General features: G+C 47.8%; 1 protein-coding gene across 1 annotated transcript in view; it reads right to left on the bottom strand.

The window, feature by feature from the left end:
• Positions 1–21,158, bottom strand: part of Zdhhc14 (zinc finger DHHC-type palmitoyltransferase 14) — a 260,731-nt gene that overhangs the window by 11,180 nt on the left and 228,393 nt on the right. The window contains exons 6-8 of the mRNA XM_059272812.1: positions 17,015–17,117; positions 15,366–15,475; positions 8,497–8,599 (exon numbers count right to left, since the gene is read on the bottom strand). Coding sequence (XP_059128795.1) covers positions 8,497–8,599; positions 15,366–15,475; positions 17,015–17,117 — 316 coding nt within the window. The remainder of the gene's footprint in view (positions 1–8,496; positions 8,600–15,365; positions 15,476–17,014; positions 17,118–21,158) is intronic.

The following is a 21,158-nucleotide window of genomic DNA, read 5'->3' as shown; positions in this document are numbered from 1 at the left end:
TCATAGGCGTCATCCATGCAAAAGTCTTGGTGCAGCCCGTGAGAGGCTGCAGCTGCTATGTTACGGAAATGGTAAACACACGTGATGTAGGTGGGCGTGAATGGGAAGAGGTGAGTGGGTGAGAGTTCAGCTCAGTGACATTCTTGTCACATGGCTGTGTCCTCTGGCCTCAGTCTGGTCAGTCTGGAACTTACAGCATGGGACACTGGAAACCATAAAGATGTGTTCTAGGTACTTGAACGACAGGCTGGTTACTTCGCTGTCAACTTGACACAGCCAGGATCATTTGGGAAGAGGGAACTTCAGTTGAGAAAATGCCTCCCTCAGGTTGGTCCATAGGCAAGTTTTCTTGACTAGTGATAGATGTGGGAGGGCCCAGCCCACTCTGGGTGGGGCTACCCCTGGGCAAGTGGTCCTGAGTTGTATAAGAAAGCAGGCTGAGCAAGCCAGTCAGCAGCACCCTCCATGGCTTCTGCCTCAGTTCCTGCCTAAAGTTCCTGCTTCCCCTGATGGCCTGTGACTCAGGATGGGTAAGCCAAATAAACCCTTTTCTTCCTAAGATGCTTTTGATCGTGGTCTTCACCACAGCAATAGAATAAAAAATGAAGACAGATGCCAACAAGCAGATGGCAGAATGGAGCAATGGCAGCATGGTGCCAGAAGCACTGAGAGGGACCCTGAAGGAAGGTCGATGTTGAGCTACCCCGTCCATCATTGCTGGGAGTACTCATCTCTCCCCAACCTGGAATCTTAGAGCAACAAGCTCTGGGTACTGGACATTTTTCTCTTGGATTGAGGAGGACTGGAGTCCCAAGTCCACTTGAGGACCTAGTTCTGACCTCTGGGTCCACAGAGACCAGGCTTATCCAAAGACTTGCTAATACTCTCATCAGTGGGTGGGAGCCTTGTGACCAAAAAGACTTCTTGCATGGAGCTACCCTGGGGTGCTCACAGCAGAGGCAACTCAGTGAGTTGCCCTTGAATTAGACTTTCACATTTATCTTTCTGTGAGCCACTTCATTCACAAGTTACATACATGCTCAGGAATTTTTAGGGAATAAGCAAAAGCCCCACACAAATCATTTATAAAATGTGATTAATTTTTCATGAATGCTAAATTTCATGACTAATGAAGCTGGCATGCTCATGGACTCCTGGAAACTAGGCATTTGCTAATTTTAATTTTGTAGTTTTCATATTTCAGAACTTGATTTTATTTTTCCAGGTCTCAAAATTCTTTTTGTCATCCTGGAAAATGCACAGGCACTTGTCCATAGCACCCAGTGGATTAAATGGCCATGACCTTGCTCCCTTAGCCCATGGACTAATTTGATCTTCTCAAAGCTATTACTTCTAGGAGCCACACTGCCAGGTATGACCCAAAGATGACTTCTGTCTAGATCCTGGTGTCATGTTCAGGGTGGATGGAGCTCTTTTTACTTACAGATTTGGCTAAAAGTGGAAAAGAGAAGAATGGAAAAAGACAGGCAATCGTGATACAGGTGTCATGAGGGTAAGGGACCCCTTCTCGACTATAAAGGACAACTCCATGAGATGGAGCCCGTACTTGACAATGAGTTTGACAACTGAGGCTAGAGAAGCCATAGGCCTGGGGGAAATCTACTGCTGTCCTTCTGCTGAGCGAACACAGCAGTAAAACCACTCCTAGCGGCCAAGTGCCACCCTCATAGACCATCACATCACTCAGCCCTCACTAGAGAAGTTTCTTCTTGCAGTAGGTGGTGATTAACACAGAGAACCCCAACTGGACAATGTGCGAAGTGGAAGACTCCCTCAAGGCTCTGGCATCTATGCAGAAGAGGAGGCAGAAAAGGTTGAGGGATGACTTCAAAGAAACAGTGTTTTCCAAGCACAAGAGGCTGATGCACACATGGACGCACAGAGACCGACAGCATGCACAGGACCCACACAAGCACTTGCCAGACAGAATCTCAGTACAGAGAAGGGGAAGTGGGGATTAAAACCCACCCCTAGCCAGAAAGCTATCTGCTGGAAAAGGGAAAATCAGTTTGCTTCAGTGGTGTGACACTGGGTGTATCAACCACACGCCAGGGCAGAGCCCATGCTCAGGAGCAGTTAACCAACACAAAACAGACTCCATTATTTTGGAAGTGCTTTCTAGGGTTTTGTTTTTCTTTTCTTTTCTTTTTTAGAAAGAACATGAAGTTGGGTGGGTAAGGAATTGAGGAAGATCTGGGAGGATATAGAGAGGGGGAAGAATATGATCAAAATAAATCACATGAAATATTCAAGAGATTTTTTAAAAGATAAAAAGCAATCACCTCTGGGACTACAACAATCTCCATGTGTGAACCTTCCCCTGGGATTCTGACTGACTGGGAATCTGGTGAGCACCCAGGTTGGTGGAATGACACTGGATTAGACTAAATTGTCTTTTCAGTTCTCCAATGGTAAAGGTCAGGTCAAAGAGCACCAAAACTCAGGAGATTTTCTCCCAGAGTCATACAATACATCATGGACTGGCTTTGAACTCATGATCTTCCCTCCCCAGCCTTCTGAATGCCAAGATTACAGAAATGTTCCACCTCAGTCATGTCTCCCTCAGTCAAAGGCTGACCCACGCCAGTGGTGCGGACTGAATCTAGGACCCCATGTATTCTAGGACCCCATGTATCCTAAGAACCCATGTATTCTAGGACCTCAAGCATTTCACTGCTGAACTCTGACCCCAAGAGCTTTTAAAATAGAAACGTGTGTGTCAGGGGCTATGACATCTTGTATCACTACCTATATGACCCTGGGGAGTGTGATGGCTAATTTTCACTGTCAACTTGACTGGATGCAGAAGCACCTATGAGATTGAGGTACATCTTGTATATCTGTGAGTATTTCCAGAAGAGAGGGGGGCGGGGAGGAAGGGAGAGAGGAGAAAGAGAGAGAGAAGAGAGAGGGGGGGCTACCTAGAATGTAGGCAGCACCAAACATGGGCTCTGAGGGTCTGAATGGAGAAGGGAAACAGAAAGCCTGCAGAGCAGCAGCATCCCCAGGATGGGAAGTTCCTGCTCCACACTCCTTTCCCGCCAGGATGGACTGATACCAGGAGCCAAAGACTCAGTTCCCCACTTAGGTTATTTCTGTCAAGTGTTTGGTCACAGTGTCAGGAACAAATACAAGCCAGTTACCCAAGATTTTAAACCTCAGCTTTGTTCTCTGTAAAATGGTACCTTAGTTACTTTTCTATTGTGTGATAAGACACCATGGCCAAGGCAACTTGTAAAAAGAAGGGTTCATTTCGGTTATGGTTCCAGAGGGTTCATAATGGCAGGACAGGGACAGCAGGTGGGCACGGTGGCTGGAGGAGACAGGGAGGGCTACCCACTGGGAACGGTGTGAGGCTTTCTGAAACCTCCAAGCCTACCTCCCAGTGAAGCACTCCAGCAAAGCCACACCTCCTAGACCTCCCCAAACAGTTCCACCAACTGGGGACCAAGTGTTCAAATGTCTGACCCTATGGGGAACATTCTCACCCAGATCACCGCCAATGGGGATACCTTCTAAGCTGTAATGAGAAGGGAACGAGACGGTCCTTGCAAATAACAACACTTTAAAAGTTATTAACAGAGAGAAACCTTAGCCTGGCATCATTTGATGCAGTGTGGGTCTGTACCAAATAAACTTGGCTTTGCTTCCAAATGCCTTGAAGTTCACTTTACGACTCCAGCTAACTCAATATTTATGGATTTGCGTGTTTGTTTCACATTGAAGATTAGGATACAAGATTTTTCAGAGTTGATTGTGAGCGCTAACTATATACAATAAATATATAAAAAGGAAAGCGATGGCTCTCTTGGCAAACACCTGGGCCAGCTGCTCCTGTTTCTAAGGAGCAGAGGGGAGACGGCTGCTTTCTCAGGCTGCATTAGACACCAGATAGCTTGGGAGCTATTATGGTATGCTAGTATGCTGGTCACACCCTGCTGGTCCTGGTCCTGTTGGGTTGGCTGTGTGTGTGTGTGTGTGTGTGTGTGTGTGTGTGTGTGTGTGATGGTTGTAGTTGGGATGTCTATTGTCTGTTATAGGTAGTCTAGGAAGTCAAATGAAAGGAATGTTCTAATAGCCCCAAAGAAGTAATGTGCTGCCACCCTTAAAATACCATCGCTAATTTTACCATATGTTGACAGCTCTGGGGAACTGCTGGGTATGTGTATTTGGCCCTGATGCTACTGAAAGGGAGAGAGAGCGAGCAGAGCAAACAGTAAAAGATCTGTGACCCTTGGTGGAGTTGCTTGGCTGGAGGTGCCAGTCTCTCAGCTGGGAGAGCTACATGTATCTTTAAAAATAAAATAATAAAATAAACACCAAAATCGGGGCTGGGAAAACAGTTCCGTGGGTAAAGCGCTTCCCATCCAAGTGTGAGGACCTATGTACGCTTGGATCCTCAGGAGCCACATAAAGCTGGACATGGTCGTGCAGATCCACGTGCAGGAACAAGATGGGCGGCAGAGGCAGGAGAGTCACCAGGAGACCACAGGCTACTGGCCTGGCACACACAACAGTGAACAGTAAGGGACACTGTCTCAGGCAAGGCGGAAGTCAGGGACCGAGAACTGAAGTTGTCTTCTGACTTCTACATGTGTGCTGTGACATGAGTGCACGTGTACTCACGTACGTGAACACACATCAACAAACACACATTCTCACATACACACAGATTAAAACAAAGATTATCCCCCAAAAATAAATCCCTTCTTGCCCCTCTGAGAATTATTTTGTGTGCTTTTAAAATGAGTTAAATTTTATTACTTTTTTTTGGGTGTGTGTGTGTGTGTGTGTGTGTGTGTGTGTGTGTGTGTGTGTATGGGTGTGTGCATACCACAGCGTGTGTGTGGAGGTCAGAGGAAAACTTGGCAGACTTGGTTTCTCCTTGTAGCCTTATGTGTGTTCCGGGGGTCCAACACAGATCGTCAGGCTTGTCTCCTTGGAGGGAAAGCATCTTTACCCACTGAACCATCTGGCCAACCCTCCACCATGTGCTTCTTTAATTTCCCTGAAGTCTCTATCTCTTTCCTTCCACATTTACAAATGATTGTAATTTTCTGTTTGTTTTAACGTTTCAGCCCTCCATTATCTCCTCTTCCATCTGTTTTTGGAATAGAACAGTACAGATATAAGGCAGATATGAGTCAACAGTAATGGGTGAGAGGCACACATCTCCACAGAGACAACCATGACTGACACTCTGCCCAAGAAACAGAAACTTTGAACAGACTCGTAACCACAGAGCCAAGTAACTGTCTGTGAAGGAAAGCCCAAGGCTAGCGGCCTCACTGGCGGGTTCTCCAGCATCGTCGAAGAAAAGACGACATCCATTTTCACAACTTATTCAGCAGAAGACCAGAGGACACATTTCTGAGGGAAGTCATTCTAGAAGGCCAGAATCACTCTGATACCAACACTGAAAGAGTTTTACAGGAAAAAGAAACTACAGACCACATCTCTCATGCCTCAGCAGAATACCAGCAAAGCGCATCAAGAATCCTAAAAAGATAATTGCATATCATGACCAAGTGGGATTTACCCCAGAAATACATCAGAAACACAAGACAAATGAGAAGAGAAATACACAGTGGGACTCTCAGGGGTGTGTGGCATGTAGACCAGACGGCAGCATGCCTCCATCCTCCAGAAAGAATGGATGTCCTCACTTTGGGGAGTTGTGGGGCATGATGGGTTGGAGGAGGAAGAGCCGAGAGTCATAGTTCATCCTTTGATAGGTGGGGTTATCCTACGTGTTGGGACTGTGATGCTCAAAGATTGGACTCATAGCAAAAGAGGAACACTGAGGACCAGAGAGGCAGGATGAGCTGCAAAGGATGGGGGGGGGGGGGGGGCGGCTAACAGGTAGGAATCCAGCTCTTAACATTCGTCGGTCATATCCTCTCTTGTCCAGCTGCTTAAAAGACTACATTTGCTCCGGATCTTGCTACCCATGAACTTCAGGGAGGGAATAATACGAGCAAATGCTTACATTGTACTGGCCCTGTGTCAGGCAGGATTTAGATGCTCTCCATTAACCCACTTATCGTCACAGAAGCCCTACCAGATGACAACACTAATGTTCTCACTTTATGGATGAAAACGTGGGGTCGGGGAAAGGCTATGGAACTTGCCAAGCTCACTTATCTGGTAAGTGCTAGCCGTTTGGTCTCTGAGGTCAGTTCCCCCTCCCTTAGTCCCCTCTGTATCTAAAGGCTGGCTTCAGTTCCACCATATAATGGTCAGCACCCTGGACTCCCAGAGCTTGCCACTGGCTGACTCTACAGCACCCCCATGTGGAAGAGATGCCTCTGTACGGCTCCTATGACAGACAGAAGGGCATAGGATCACGAATTGACACCACACAGTTCCCTGCTATTATGGTTTGACTGTGAAATGCCCCTCATAGGCTCACGGGGTGTGGCCAGTGGTGGGCGGTTCTGGAACCTTTAGGAGAAAGTAGGACACTTGGGTGTTTCTTCAAAGAGGGCATCTTCTTCCTACCGGCTCTCACTCTCCCCTCCCCCGCTCTGCTTTCTGTTCTCCCAGGAGAGAAGAACACACTCTGCACGCATTCCTGCCACCATGTTCTACTGCACACACCCTGCCACCATTACATCTTGCCCAAGCGGCCAAGCAATCGTCAACTGAACCATCTGAATTGTGAGCCCAGATAAATCTCTCTTCCCTTAAGTTGTTCTCTCAGGTAGTTTGGTCGATGCAATATAAAAGCAACCCATCCATGTCCCTTTACAGAGTCCAGAGTGGCTTACAGCACCTTCAGGATGGTCTTTGTTTACTTTCTAAATCTATGAACCACACAGAGTAATCTGGGGTCATCGGTGCTAGGGATGCTAGTCATGAAACTGATGCACGGCCACTGGTGTCCCTAAGGACACTGCCACTTATGAAGGTTTCCAATGCTGCCTTCGTAGACTTCTTTCCATGTTGTGCTGACTGCGAAGACCTTGAATGGGGGGTGCTCAGCACTATAAGCCTCCTGTCCCTGGAGTCTAGCACTCAGCACACAGCAAGAACCTTGGAGGAGGTGCTGGATGAATGAATGGGTGGGAGTATGCATGTATATCAGCGTGTGTGCCAGTCAGAGAAGCAATCAATAGACCCTGGTGGACATTCTGGTATACTCCCCTTTACAGCTAAAAAAATTGAGTGATAATTTTTCCACTGTTGGTTTAGGATTAAATGAGGTTGTGAAGTGCCTTGGACATCTGTTGCCTAATAAATTCAGTATTGTCTCTTGTATAAGCATATATCCTACTCTCTCTGTTCTTGCTTCCCTCTGAGAAATATGGTACGAGGCCTTCAGGGTTCCTTGTGTGGGATGTGTGGATGCTCATGGAGAAGAGTTGCAAAGACTGTGTTATGTCCGTACTGCTTTCAAAGGAGACTATTAGTTAGTGATGCGACACAACACAACAAAGACACCACAGCTAGCAAACTATGAGTCCGAGCATCCTTCTGCAGGGGGCTGAAGCCACCGGTGACCAGGGAATGGGATGACTTCCCTACCTCTAGGTCTTGGAGATAGGCTGCCACTAACCTTCACCTTGCACCTCTCTATGCTCAGCAGCAAGATTTCCCCAAGTCTACCCCCAAGCCAGTTCCTGTGTGACACAGAAACTCCACGTAGGAGACTCAGCTGTACAAACAGCAAACAGCAGGGTGGGTGGGATTTGAACTTCAGCTCTGCAGAAGCTGGGAGCTTCTTTAAGCACATAGAGAGGCCGCTGGCTTCCAAATACCCCAGGAAGCTCAGGCTATGAGGGTCAGGGTCAACATGCTATGGTGCAGATGTTCACGGTAAGACATTTCCTGCTCCCCTCTCAACCTCCTGCTTTACAAGTGGTGTGTGCATGCTGCATGCATGCTCTGGAGAGGTGTGCAGGCAGTTTGATTTACACTGTAAACAATGGAGTCTTGGGTCTGAGGATTGCACAGAGCAGCTGCAGGCTGGTCTAAGATTCAGGGTGGAAGTATGGAGAGGTAGTGGGCTGCCTACTGCCCACTTAAAGAAGTAGGGTGCGTTATTAGAGTAGCATCACACACTGGGTAATGGACAGCACAGGACACGGAGACTATCATGCAGGTCCAGCCCTGGTGGGAAGGTAGATCCTGTCCTTTAACAGCTCTCGCTTTTGTGGCAGGGGCTTCCTTCACTGCGCCATATACTCATGGGGCAAAGATACAGTGTGTGTGTGTGTGTGTGTGTGTGTGTGTGTGTGTGTGTGTGTGTGTCTTCAGTAACAAGCTAATCAGACTATATGTCATGGTTCCCCCCAATACTGTGCAGCTTGGTCATTCACCTCCCCCATGCTAGCATGTCAGTCATATGGATGTACCAGATGTCCCTCCTACTAAGGCATATTTTTTCCAGGCATGTGTTATTAGGTTAGAGGGTGTGTAAGTAGAAGAGAAAGCGTCACAGGAAACAGTGGCCCTGCTTTGGGCAGCCCCTACCATGTCACTCTGCGATTGCGTGGCCCCGTACATAGTGATCCCGTTGGATGGTGCTGCTGGCTGTGGCGTGTCAGGCTGGATGTATCCTCTTCTGTCGATTAGGCTGCAGAAAACACACACACAGGAAGGAGAGGGTGAGGAAAAGCTCAAAGATGATAGCAACGTGATTTAAATGTCTAGGCCAGGGGTCCCTCTAGAATGAATAATTTCGAGTGCCAATTTGATGAGATCTAGAATCGCCTGAGAGATGAACCTAGGGGCATGTCTGTGGGAGATTATCTTGATTAGGTTAATTGAGGTGGGAATATCCCACTGTGGGTGGGACCATTCCCCAGGCTAGGCTCCTGGACTGTATACAAAGGAGAAAGACAGCTGAGCATAAGCATTCATTGTTCTGTTTCCTGTGGATACAATGTGACTAGCTGTATCAAGCTGCTCTGGTCTTGGCTTCCTTGTTGTGAATTACCCTTGACCAGTGAACCAAAAGAGTCCTTCCTCCATTAAGTTGCTTTTATTAGTGTGTGTTATCATAGAAATAGGAAAAGAGATTAGAACAGGCTCTTTCCGTGATGGACCCATCTTGGCATCTTGGAATATTCCATATGCATCCTCTACATGAAGCCAGTTACCAAATTCTGTCACTTTTTCCTTTAGGGTACTGAGATTTGAACCTGTGTATGCTAGTCATGTGCTCTAACACTGAGCTATATCTTTCCCTGTCACTTCTACTTTTAAAGAGGCCTGGGGCTGTGGTTGTTCCCCTTGTCAGTCTAAAGGCTTGTCACCTGCTACAGACCCTGGCTGCCTCCTCTTAGCTCCCAATGTCACCATTGTTCCTCTCCAGCTTCAAGGTCATGTCATCTTATCACACCAAGTCAGAAATGTATTCAGAGTGCCCACACTGTGCTGGTGCATTGTGGGAGACCGGAGCAGACCACACCTGCATGTACTCTACTTTGCTCTCTCTGTATTTATTTTCAAACCATCCCCACCAAAGCCACATTCTCTCCACTCACATTGGTTTGAAGAGGAACACTATGGGCTGACTTGTACCAGTCCCCGCACCTGTGAGTGTGACCCTATTTGTAACCTCTGGTTACTTTGCAAGGGTAACCATGAGAAGATGATTTTCTAATTGAGGAGGGTCTCAGCCCACGGTGACTGGTGTCCTTAAGAAGAGAAGACAGATAACAGTACCATGTGGAGAAACAGACATAGGAAGAAGGCCACAAAACACAGACACACAGACTAGAATGTAGAAGCTTGGGACCAAGGACGGCTGGCCACCACCAGAGGCTGGGCAGAGCAAGGATAGACACTTCCTACTTAGAGGGAGCAAAGCTCAACTGCTGATGCCTTTGTTTCAGACTTCGGATCTCAAACTGTGAAATAACTGTATGTTATTTCAAGCCCCTCATCTCATGACACTTTGTTATAGCATCCTAGGAAGTACTATACAGGTAGTACCAGGGGACTTAGCTTCAGAGAATCCCTGGAGGGATCCCTAAGGCCTGAAGAGGGCACATGACAACAGGTTAGGTCTGTAGTAATAGGGATACCTGACCACTTGGAGAACCGCTCTGCTGTACCAGAGAAGTTGCAATGGGAGGTTCTTGGATGAACCCTGGAAGACTACAAGCGGTAAGATGAGATAAATCCTTCTCTTCTGAGTTGATCTTGACCATGGTGTTTTGTCACAGCAATAGAAACCCCACCTAAGATAGGTTCCCTCATGCCCTCTGTGGTAGTTTGAATGTGATTGCCCCCATAAGCTCATAGGGAGTGGCACTATTAGGAGGTGTGGCCTTGTTAGAGGAAGTGTGTCACAGTAGAGGTGGGCTTTGAGGTCTCATATGCGCTCAAGCTACACCCAGTATCTCAGTTCACTTCCTATTGCCTGCGGATCAAGATGTAGGATTCTCAGCTCCAGCACCATGTCTGCCTGTACACTGCCATGTGGCACCATGATGATAATGGACTAAACCTCTGAAACTGTAAGCCACACAATTAAATGCTTTCCTTTATAAGAGTTGCTGTGGTCATGGTGTCTCTTCACAGAAACAGAAACCCTAAGGTACCCTACCCATTTCCTCAGTGTCTCACTCTTCCCTAGCCCCCTCCTGCACATGATCAGTTTTGGTTTCTCTTGACTAGCTAGACTACCCTCTTCATCATAGACTACCTCCTTCTTGGGAAGAGAAGGCAACTGAAGCCATGTCTGAGGTGGATGGCACTGCTGAGCAGACTGGCCTGATGGGAAGGTCCTGTTACATGAGGACACAGAGCTGAGGGAAGAGAAGGCAAGAAAGGCCAGGAGGGAAGAACAGAGATGAACATCATCACCTTCATTGGCCTGGGGCCAACCCAGGGATGCCTATTAACACACAGAGAGGAGCCCAGTCCTTTCCCTGTCAAGTTGAGTCAATGGGGTGGGGTGGAAGGGGGTAGAGATCACTCCAGCCAGCATCCTGGGTCCCCACAAAGAAAACCAAACTCAGCTCAGCATGCCAATCTCAGAAACTGCAGCTAACCTCTAACCAGGGACTTTCCACTCAAATGACCCAAATAGAGCTGCAGTCCCTGTCACCACTGATCTAGAGCATCCTTTAGCTTCTCTCTGCTCATCCTATACACACGCCCCCTCTTTCCTCTTCTAAGGACCCTCAGACTGTTTCTAGACTGGAGCTGTTTAAATCAGGACTCATTATATGCTCAAGTAAACATTTCAATTGGCAGATCTCAGTTTACCTTTTTAGCAAGCAATTCAAGCAGTTCTATGGGGGAAGGCTACTCTTGAGAAGTGCCCCTTCCAAAGGACTTGGATCTTAAAGACTATGGCCCAAGTCCGGCTAAAACACTCTTAGTCAGGGTCACTATTGCTGAGATGAAACCATCACCAAAGCAACTTGGGGAGGGAAGGGTTTGATCGGCTTACAATTCTACATCACTGTTCACCATCAAAGGAAGTCAGGACAGGAACTTAAACAAGGCAGGAACCTGGAGACAGAAGCTGTGGCAGAGGCCATGGAGGGTGCTGCTTGCTGGCTTGCTCCCCCTGGCTTTTCCAGCCTGTTTTCTTTACAAACCCAGGACCACTTGCCCAGGGATGGCCCCACCACGTTGGGCTAGGCCCTCCCCCATCAAATATTAATTAAGAAAATGCTGTGCAGGCTTGTCTACAGCCAGACCTTATGGAGGTATTTTCTCAGTTGGGGCTCCCTTCTCTCTGATGACTCTAGCTTGTGTCAAGTTGACATAGAGTTAGCCAGTACCACTGAATTCTTGTCAACTTGACACATGAATGCATCACTTTTCAATGAGAACTTTTCCTTTCTCATTTATCCCCAAGATGGCACGTTAATATTAATATCACAATATAAAACACAACTTTAAAAGTCCCACATTCCTTACAAATTCAAACACATTAAAACTTCAGTCTCTAAAATATCTAATCTCCTTAAAAATCCAAAATCTCTTTTAAAATTTCCAAGTCTTTCAGTGGTGGGCTCCTGTAAAAATCAAAATTAAATTAAATACCTCTCACTTCAAGAGGGAAGAGCCAGGGCACAGTCACAGTCTGAACAAAGCAAAACCAAACTCCAACAGTGTAAATAACTCAATGTCCAGTGTCTGGGATTCACTCGTGATTTTCTGGACTCCTCCAAGGGGCTCGGGTCGCTTCTCTGGTTCTGCCGTCTGCAGCACACACAGCTTGTCTTCTAGGCTCCGGCTGACTCCACTCCACTGCTGCTGTTCATGGTGGTCGTGGTACCGGCATCTTCAAAACATTGGGGCCTCCGCTGGAACTGGGCTGCACTTTCACCAACAGCCTCTTCTGGGCTCCCTTCATGATGCCAAGACTCGACTTCTCGGCATGACGCCTTTACTCCTTGGCCTTCAACTGCTACTGAGGCTGCACCTTCACCAATGGCCTCTCCTGACCTCTCACAGTGCCGAGCCTCAGCTGCTCTCCGTGACCCCTTCGTGCCTTCAAAACCAGTACCACCTGGGTGACTCATAGATTACCAAGTTCAGCTGCCAGTGCACCATACAACCTTGGCCGTCTCTGGAATACAGCTTCTGTGTGCTGACCCTGAGGAAACACTTCCCAGAAGATTTCACATCGACGATGCTGGTCTCTTCTTAATCACCACTAATTTCTCAGCTCCAAATGACCAGGATTGATTGTCTCAGCAAAGCAAAGGTTTCATTTCAGTAGTTCTGGAATCTTGTTAATCACAGCCGATTCTCCAGCCCCAGTTAACCAGAACCACAGGAGCTTAATTCAAAATGACAAATGGTCCTGATTGAGTCTTTAAACTTCCCCCTGAAACTTCACAAACCAGGCCTCCATCTTCTGCACAGCTCTCAACATCCTTATCTTCCAAGCTCCTACAGAATAGCTCATCAAACATTGAACACTCAGCGGCTTTTCTTGCATGAAATTCCAAAGCCCTTTCACGATCCTTCCCCAAACATGGCCAGGTCTACCACAGACCTCGTACCAACTTGTCCTAGTTAGGGTCACATTTGCTGTGATAAAACACCATGTCCAAAAACACTTGGGGAGGGAAGGGTTTGATGAATTCACATTTCCACATCACTGTTCATCACTGTAGGAAGTCAGGACAGGAACAGGGCAGGAACCTGGAGGCAGAAGCTGAGGCAGAGGCCATGGAGGGGAGCTGCTTACTGGCTTGATCCCCATGGCTTGCTCAGTCTGCTTTCTTATAGAAACTGAGATCATTTGATCAGGGATGGCCCCACCCACAATGGGCTGGGCCCTCCCCCATCAACCACTAATTAAGAAAATGTCCTGCAGGTTTGCCTACAGCCAGACCTCATGGAGGAATCTGAGGCTCCGTCTTCTCTAATGACTCTAGCTTTTGTCAAGCTGATATAAAACCAGCCAGTACAAACACCAGATCAATCCAGTTGTGAGGGAGGCCATTTTGGTCATGACAAGTTTTGATCTGTAAATATACAAGCAGGGCCACATGCAAATCCAGGACCAGGAATAGGAAGAGCTGTGGACGGAATGAGGGGGGTTTCAGTTCCTTTCCTGGACTCCAGTGTGTATTCTGGTTAAGGGAATAATGGTCTGGGTCTTTACTCTTACGCTCCTCCAGGTCCTCTCCATGGCCTACCGTAGCACTCAACACCACGCTCACAGAAAGACAATCTAAGACGGGGAGGGATTCATAGCTCTCAAGGTATTTCCTGACCTAAGGACCCCGAGAAGGCAGCCCAGGGGGATCTGGAACTCTTCATGAGGGGCCTGACCCTCATCTCCAGGCAATCCCTTTCTCTGGGCTTTGCCTACTCCTGTCTGTCTGTTCCCTAAGCAGAGTCCCTAAAGAATAGATGGGGAGCCGGGCGGTGGTGGCACACGGCTTTAATCCCAGCACTAGGGAGGCAGAGACACTCGGATCTCTGAGTTGGAGGCCAGCCTGGTCTACAAAGCAAGTTCTAGGGCAGCCAAGACTGTTGCACAGAGAAACCCTGTCTCGAAAAACAAACAAAACAAAACAAAACAGAGTAGATGGGGTTCCCCAGAGGCTCCTAGTTCAGGAGAGAGATACACTGCACAACTAGCATTCTGGGCCAAAGTTGGTATAGGGCCCGTTTTCAGTTATCTCGTGATCCCTCCGTGATGTGAACACAGCAGCCTTGCTCTGTGGTTGAACGGCCTTGGCCACGTGTCAGGGCTGTTCCTCCACTCCAGTTACTCTTCTTCTCTGATGAGGGTTTGCCGGGGCTGACAGCAGCATTGAGTGTGCATCCCACAAGCACACATCAGTGAGAGCTGCACACACAAGGGGAACCGCCTTGGAGGCTATCCGGCCACCTTGGTGGTTTCTCTTTTTCACATTTGAGACCAGATGGAGAAAGTACAAATCAATTAGAAACCCACTCAGACACACCTGCCACGGATACCTGCTCCGTTGGTATTTGTAGAGGAAAGATCAGTTTCTGAAGAAATAGTCTACTCTGGTGTCACTCACAAATAATCAAACGTCAGCCATATTTTGAACTTGTGTAATTCTGACCTGGGAACGCACACACTGGTTCCAGTGTCAGATGGCCTGATTACCCAGCATTTGCTGGCCGTGCGTTTTTGGACATGTTATTTAGATTCTGTGCCTCAGTTTACTTACCCCTAAAACAGAAGACAATGGTATCCACTTCATAGGCGTGGAATGAGCATTTCAAAAGTTGATACATACAAAGCAAGCAGGAGGTAAACGTGCACACACGTGCGTGCACATTCGCACACACACAGACACACACACAGACACACACACAGACACACACACACAGACACACACACGGGGGGGTGGTGGTGAAGGTTCCAGCTGCTGCCACCAGCAATGGCCACCTTCAGTGTCACCCCTACGACACCACCTACTCCTTTTCCCCTAGATCTCCCTTGGGACTATGTGAGCATCATGTCTGCACCTCAGCCTTTAGCCTTTACCCTATATGGTTTCTAGTTGCTTCCTACACACAGCTCTGGCTCCCTAATTATGCTGATCACAGGTCCCAGGTCACCCCAGAAGTTCAGCATCAGTCAGTAATGAGTGAGGTCACATGCTTCTGTCTTCCTCGTCTGAAATAGAGGAAATTTCTTCCCAATCGGACACAAATTCAGTTCAAGATCAAAAAGAAGTAAAGTATGACCAAAGGAAGCCAGGCTTCTGTGTCACTGCGTGCATCTAAGGGACACACAGAAGACAGTGGAACTGGGGGTCATCTGTGGGTGTGGTCGGCTCCAGGGGCGGGGGAGGGGGGCCCGCGGGCAGGCATCTGTCTCCGAGCTGCATTACCACAGACAAGACATCAGCTTTCCTGGGACCTGTGACTCTTACCTGGGGGAGATGGGCCCGCACAGGGCGACACAGCAATTTGTGAAGATATTTCCATAGCTGTAGGGATTGTAATTTTCTTTACCTCTTTTATTGGACCAAGATCCTTTGATCTGAAAGAAAAGGAGCATCAATAACACAGTGTCTAGAGTACCAATGCCAGAGTTTAGGGCAAACTGGACCCAGAGACGCCTTTGAAAGATGCAAACAAGGGCCGGGATGTAGCTCAGTGGGAGAACCCCTGCCTAGCACAGGCCAGACGCTGGCTCCCTTGGCTAGCACTACAAACAGTCTTTACTGGGAGAAACTGAGGCATTTTCTCCCTGTGGAAAACAAGCATTTATACAAAACTTAGAAATGTCCTCAAACAGTAGCTTAGATTGGGAGAGAGTGACGGTCTCTGGGACAAAAATCCTCATTTAAGATGATACGGTGCTATTAAAAGTTCCTCTAATGAAAACCAGTGGAGACTCTGTTTTTCATATTTGCATCTTACACCTGTCTTATTTATTGTTTATTGCATGTTATACTGCAAAGGTGTGTGGTGCATGCACATGCGTAGGTAGGGGTATGGGCCTGCTGCATACGGAAGCCGGAACAAGATGCCTGCTGTGTTCCCCTGCTGCCCTCCAGAGATGTTGTTGCCTTAGACAGAGTCTCTTACTGAACCTGAAACTTGTGGCTTCAGTTAGGCGGGCTGGCCTGTGAGCTCACAGGTTCCGCTTGTCTCTGCGCCCCCATCCCCTCAATCAATGCTGGGGTTCCAGGCACATGTGGCCGGCCATGTGGGGACTGGGGAATCAAATTCAGGTCCTCATGATGGCAGAGCAAATGCCCTTATCCATTGAGCCATATCCCTGGCCGTCCCAACCCTAAGCTGTAATTAAGTGAATGCTAACTGAAACAACATTAACACGGGTTCCTTAACGGCCACTTTAGACCAAGAGTGCAGCCTCTTGGTAAAACTGTCTGTTTGGCAGATTCCAATATTTATAGTTACCAAATCGAATGTGCTGTTTTAGCGGTTTCTCATCTATTTTATCGTTTCGTTTCCTCGGCTTGTGTTTAAGGAAACGGGATCTGTTCTGAAACATTTAACATGCATGGACAGGCAAAAATCTCAGTATGGAGAGCAAGTGAGAACTAGACTTGCTGAGAAGGAGCTTCCAGCATTACGTTTCCTACCCCACCCCCAGCTCTCCCTTCCCCCTGCATTTTGAATCAGCAGAGGCTCCTGGACTCAAAGTACAACTTCGGGTCAGGGCAATTTCCTCCAGAAGCCAGAGATGTTAAGGATGAAAATTAGCCCCTGAGATGTCAGCTTGCCATGATCTGTCTTTGGTTGGGGAAGTGTGACAAGCTGCCTCCAAAATTATGGAAGAGGATTGGAAGAGGCTTCTCAAGGTCAGACCTGGGTGTCACTCGGCTCATCTTCGGGATGGGACTGACATCGTGGTACAATGTAGGCGGGTGCAGAGAGGCCCCACACATACATGTAGGACCCTCATAGGGCTTTCCCTTCATCCTCTGTCCCCAGGTTCTCACAGCTGGAGTGGGATGTAGGGGAAAAGGTGGTCCCTGACCTCTCCCCTTCCTCTTCCTCCTCCGAGGCTAACCAGGCAGATACCCACGTGTTGCGGTCAGGAACTTACATCTTCATTCGTTGTCTGGTTGGAGCTGATCAAGTACGTGTGGAAACCTGAGAGGCCAACGATGGACCAGACGGAGAAGAAGCACACCACGGCCTCGAGCACGGTGGGGGAGTCAAGGAGAAGGAGAGCAGGGGTTGGGCACGGCTACCAGAGAGGTGGAATGACAGGAGGTGAAGGGCTGAAACCCCACAGCTGGATTCCGGGCTCAGTTCTACCCTTTCCCCATCTCCAACCAGAAGCCTCTGTCCTTCAGGCCAGTGGCCACACTCATACTCTCTGCCACCCCTCCCCCAATGCAGAGGGACATCCACAGCTCTGTAATGGCTGCTGGACTCCCTGGCCATCACTTACTTCTTCAGAGTGGACAGTTTCCCCTTTGACCTTTACCTTCCCAGACTCATAACGCAACCAAAGATGGATGGAAGCTAGCCGTAGCTCAGACCTCCGATGAAAGGACTAAATATTAAATGTCCCTCTGGTTTTAGCTTCCAAAGGCTGAGGACCGTCTCACCAACAAGCATCTCCCTCCCACAGGATGGCTTCTGAGACTCAGAACCGCCTGCTTCTGTGGCCTATCAGGTCTCAGTTCATGAAGCAGGTGAGATGCACTCATGCCTGTGAACTGGAGGCTGACTCTAGGTGTGGAATTGGGCTGGGGCGCTCCTTCTTAGAGACCCCTGCCCAGCTCCGCAGCTGAGCGAGGATAGTGAGAGGGAGCCAGGCATTCAACGTGATGTGTCGCCACCAAAGGAGGAACAGCCTGGCCTTCTTCACCAGATGGCATTGATCAACCAAGAATGCAGTCATTTGAAAGGATGAGAGAATTTTCCCATCCCACAAATGTTTATAAGAGTCTATTTACAAGATACAGATGTTTCTCAGGAAAAACTAATTCATCCTGGGGCAGATCTGGGGTTTAAATATACATCTCGCATTCTCCTAGCAATGAATTACAGACTGGGGAAAGCAAAGAAACCTTGTGCTTTCCTTATGCAACCAAAGCTGGAGGGACATAGATCAGGCTGTGCTGTGTCACCACTCATGTTCCCAGGTTGAAAGTAATTCACCTTCGATGACAGAACTGAATCCATTACCCAGTGCCTCTGTATGATGACGGATGCTGTTGATTGGGACATAGAATCTCACATCAAATGGGAAAAAGTGAACGGATCTGTGGGCTCACAGTCACTATCATAGGAAGTCACAACATCTGCTTTTGGAGAAGCAGGTGGTTGGGAGGGTCTAGAGGACAAGAGAAATACAAGGAAGAAACCCCTAGCCAGGGCTGCAGAAACCTCCAGGAAATGCTTCCTCCAGGAAATGGCTATGGTGGAGCTTTATGTGCACATGGAACAGTGGCTCATGTATCCCAGTGGCCAGGGCTCCCATATGTCATTTCTTTTCCTTCCTATCAGGGCTGGGAAGTGGCTCAGGAAGACTTCATGTCCCGCACTGGCTACAAAGCAGAGGTGGAGTTGGGGGGGGGGGCAAGATTAAGTGACCAGAGAGGAGGCTAAGTCGAGGAGATAACTAGGCAGTGGCACTTGTTAGAACTTTATGCAGCTAAGGGAAAAGATCAGACATTGAGATGAAGTGACATGGTAGCTGGGAAAAAGATGTGGTCCAGGGGAGAAAAGAGAATAAAGATGGGAGTCGAACATCAATCTCAGGAACACCTGTGCATCATCAGACGTTTACAGCCCAGATGGAATGATGGGGAAGTCAACAGAGAAGGAAGGCTCAAACACGAACCATAAAAAATGCAAAGTAAAAGTAGGGTAGGGTTGGAGCAGGTAAATGGGTTCCAGACTTCCGGCTACTCCATTTGCAGTGTGACCTGCAATTACTAACTGCTTCCATTAGGAGGCAGTGTGATGGGTAGGTGAGGAACTGTAGAGATTTACAGAAACAAAAATGGTGTGTGTGTGTGTGTGTGTGTGTGTGTGTGTGTGTGTGTGTGTGTGTACCTATGTGTCCTTAGAAGTCAGAGTCCAACCTTAGGAGCCATTTTGTGCCACTCACCTTTAAAATTTCTTTTGAGTCAGGGTTTCTCACAGGCCTGAAGCTTGCCAAGCAGTCTAGGCTGGCCGTCCATTGAGTCATAGGAATCTGCCTGTCTCTACCTCCACAGAACCAGGATTATAAGTACACACTACTGTGCCAGCTTTTATGCATGGATTCTGGGATTAAACTCAGGTTCTCATGCTTGCAAGCCAAGCACTTTGCCAATGGAGCCATCTCCCCAGCCTAGAAAAGTGGAACTATTATATGAATATGTTCTATGCTTCAGAGGCATTTCTTCACTGGCTAATAGAGTACAGCGCTACTGTGAGCTTTTAGCTGTCACAAAATGACATGATGCCAAGGGACAAAGAGAGGTGCTTTTGCTGTCCCACCCAGCTGATAATGCTGCCTGTGACTATGTGTCCCGAGGAACAGGCCAGCTCTTCTGTAACAATGGCTGCAATCACTGGAGACATGTCAGCACAGGAACTGACTCACTCAATCCTGAGAGTAGCTCATTGATAAATACCACTTCCATTCAACAAACGAGGGGACCAAGGAAGCAATGAAGGAATCTTCTATAGACACAGAGCTGAGCTTGTAGCTAAGGTGGTAGCGTGCTTGCCCAGCATGCACAGTGCCCTGCATTTAGTCTTTGGCATTGCAGAAAACCAAGCATGGTGGTACCTACCTATGATATCGCAGTACATCCTGCATCAGCAGGAGGAGAAGTTCAAGGTAATCCTTGGCTACAGGGTGACTTGGAGGCCAGCCTTGGCTACATGAGACAGACCCTGACAACAAGACTGACAGCAGAGCTGTCGGTGAATGCTAGAGGCCTGCCTGGCCAGCATAAGAATCTTCAGCTGGTTCTTTTCTTAATTCTTGCTGGAGGTCAGTGGTCCTCGGCTGACCTCATCCCAGTTCAGAGAGATAGGGGCCCTTTTTTATAAGAGACTGGGCATCTCTGTGGAAACTAAAGGAAACTTTCTCCTTATGCCTACTCTTGGATTCAGGTACAGATATTCCAACAACGCATTTCACTGGCCCAGCAGCTTGATGATGGAAATATATGTTCCATAATGAGATCAGGACATGTTATTCTCTTAAAAGTTGCAAAATCCTTTTTCCATTTTTTTAAAAATAGAAATGATAGGGGTGGAGAGATGGCTCAGCAGTTAAGAGCACTGAATGCTCTTCCAGAGGGTCCGGGTTCAATTCCCAGCACCCACATGGCAGCTCACAGCTGTTGGTAACTCCAGTTTCAGGGGACCTGACACCCTTTGCAAAACACCAATGTACATAAAACTTAAAAAAATAAAATAAAGATTAAAAAATAGAAATGAGAGGAACAAATTCCATTTGGGGTCAATTTAATAAGAAGTTGGATGTTTGTTGACTGAAGCAGGGATGGCTTTGGATGACAATCATTTCCACTGCCTGGCTCCGCGTCCATCTAATCCAGCCTCCAATAAGACAGGCAGCTCCTTTTTGGCCAGAGGCTAGCTGTGAATTCCCTTAAACTCATAAGAGTTTGCACTAAGTGTGAATGTTCAAAGTGCTGGTCTACGGACACCCTCCGGAGCCCTCCCTGTGAACCCAGAGAGTAGGCTGGGCAAGTACCAGCTCCATGTTCCAGGAAACAGGCTCTGCTTATGGGGGGAGGGGGGAGGTGAGCAAGGGGAGAAGTGATGTGGAGACTTGGGTGAGGGCCAGGCAAAATGGCTAAGGATGCTTCAGGCTGGGGATAATCACAAACAGTGGGAGACCTTCGAACTATGTCTTTAGCATCTTGGGGTTCCTGATCTTTTCCCGTAAAGAGGTACAGAAAAGTTATTTTTCTTATAATCTCAGTAATTTAAAAAAAAAAAAAAAAAAAAAAAAAAAAACTTCCCTGAAGCGCCTCCACACCATGGAGACACAGAAGCCCTGAGTCAAGCTGCTCTGGCTTTTTCTAATCCCTTTATTTCAGGCAGGAAGCTGAGGCCCAGAGACCAAATCACTTTTAAGGACTCATATAGTCACAGCAGAACCAAACCTAGAACCGACATCTAGGAGAGACATACCTCTTCCCAGGACCCCAAGCCAAGGGAGTAGCACATGGCAGCCACAGCTTTGCAGGATCAGTGCTCATCATGGT

The sequence above is a fragment of the Peromyscus eremicus genome, chromosome 8b, assembly GCF_949786415.1.
Source record: "Peromyscus eremicus chromosome 8b, PerEre_H2_v1, whole genome shotgun sequence".
Taxonomy (NCBI): Eukaryota; Metazoa; Chordata; class Mammalia; order Rodentia; family Cricetidae; genus Peromyscus; species Peromyscus eremicus.
Note: the sequence above shows the minus strand (reverse complement) of the source record. Positions and strands in the feature narration are given on the sequence as shown.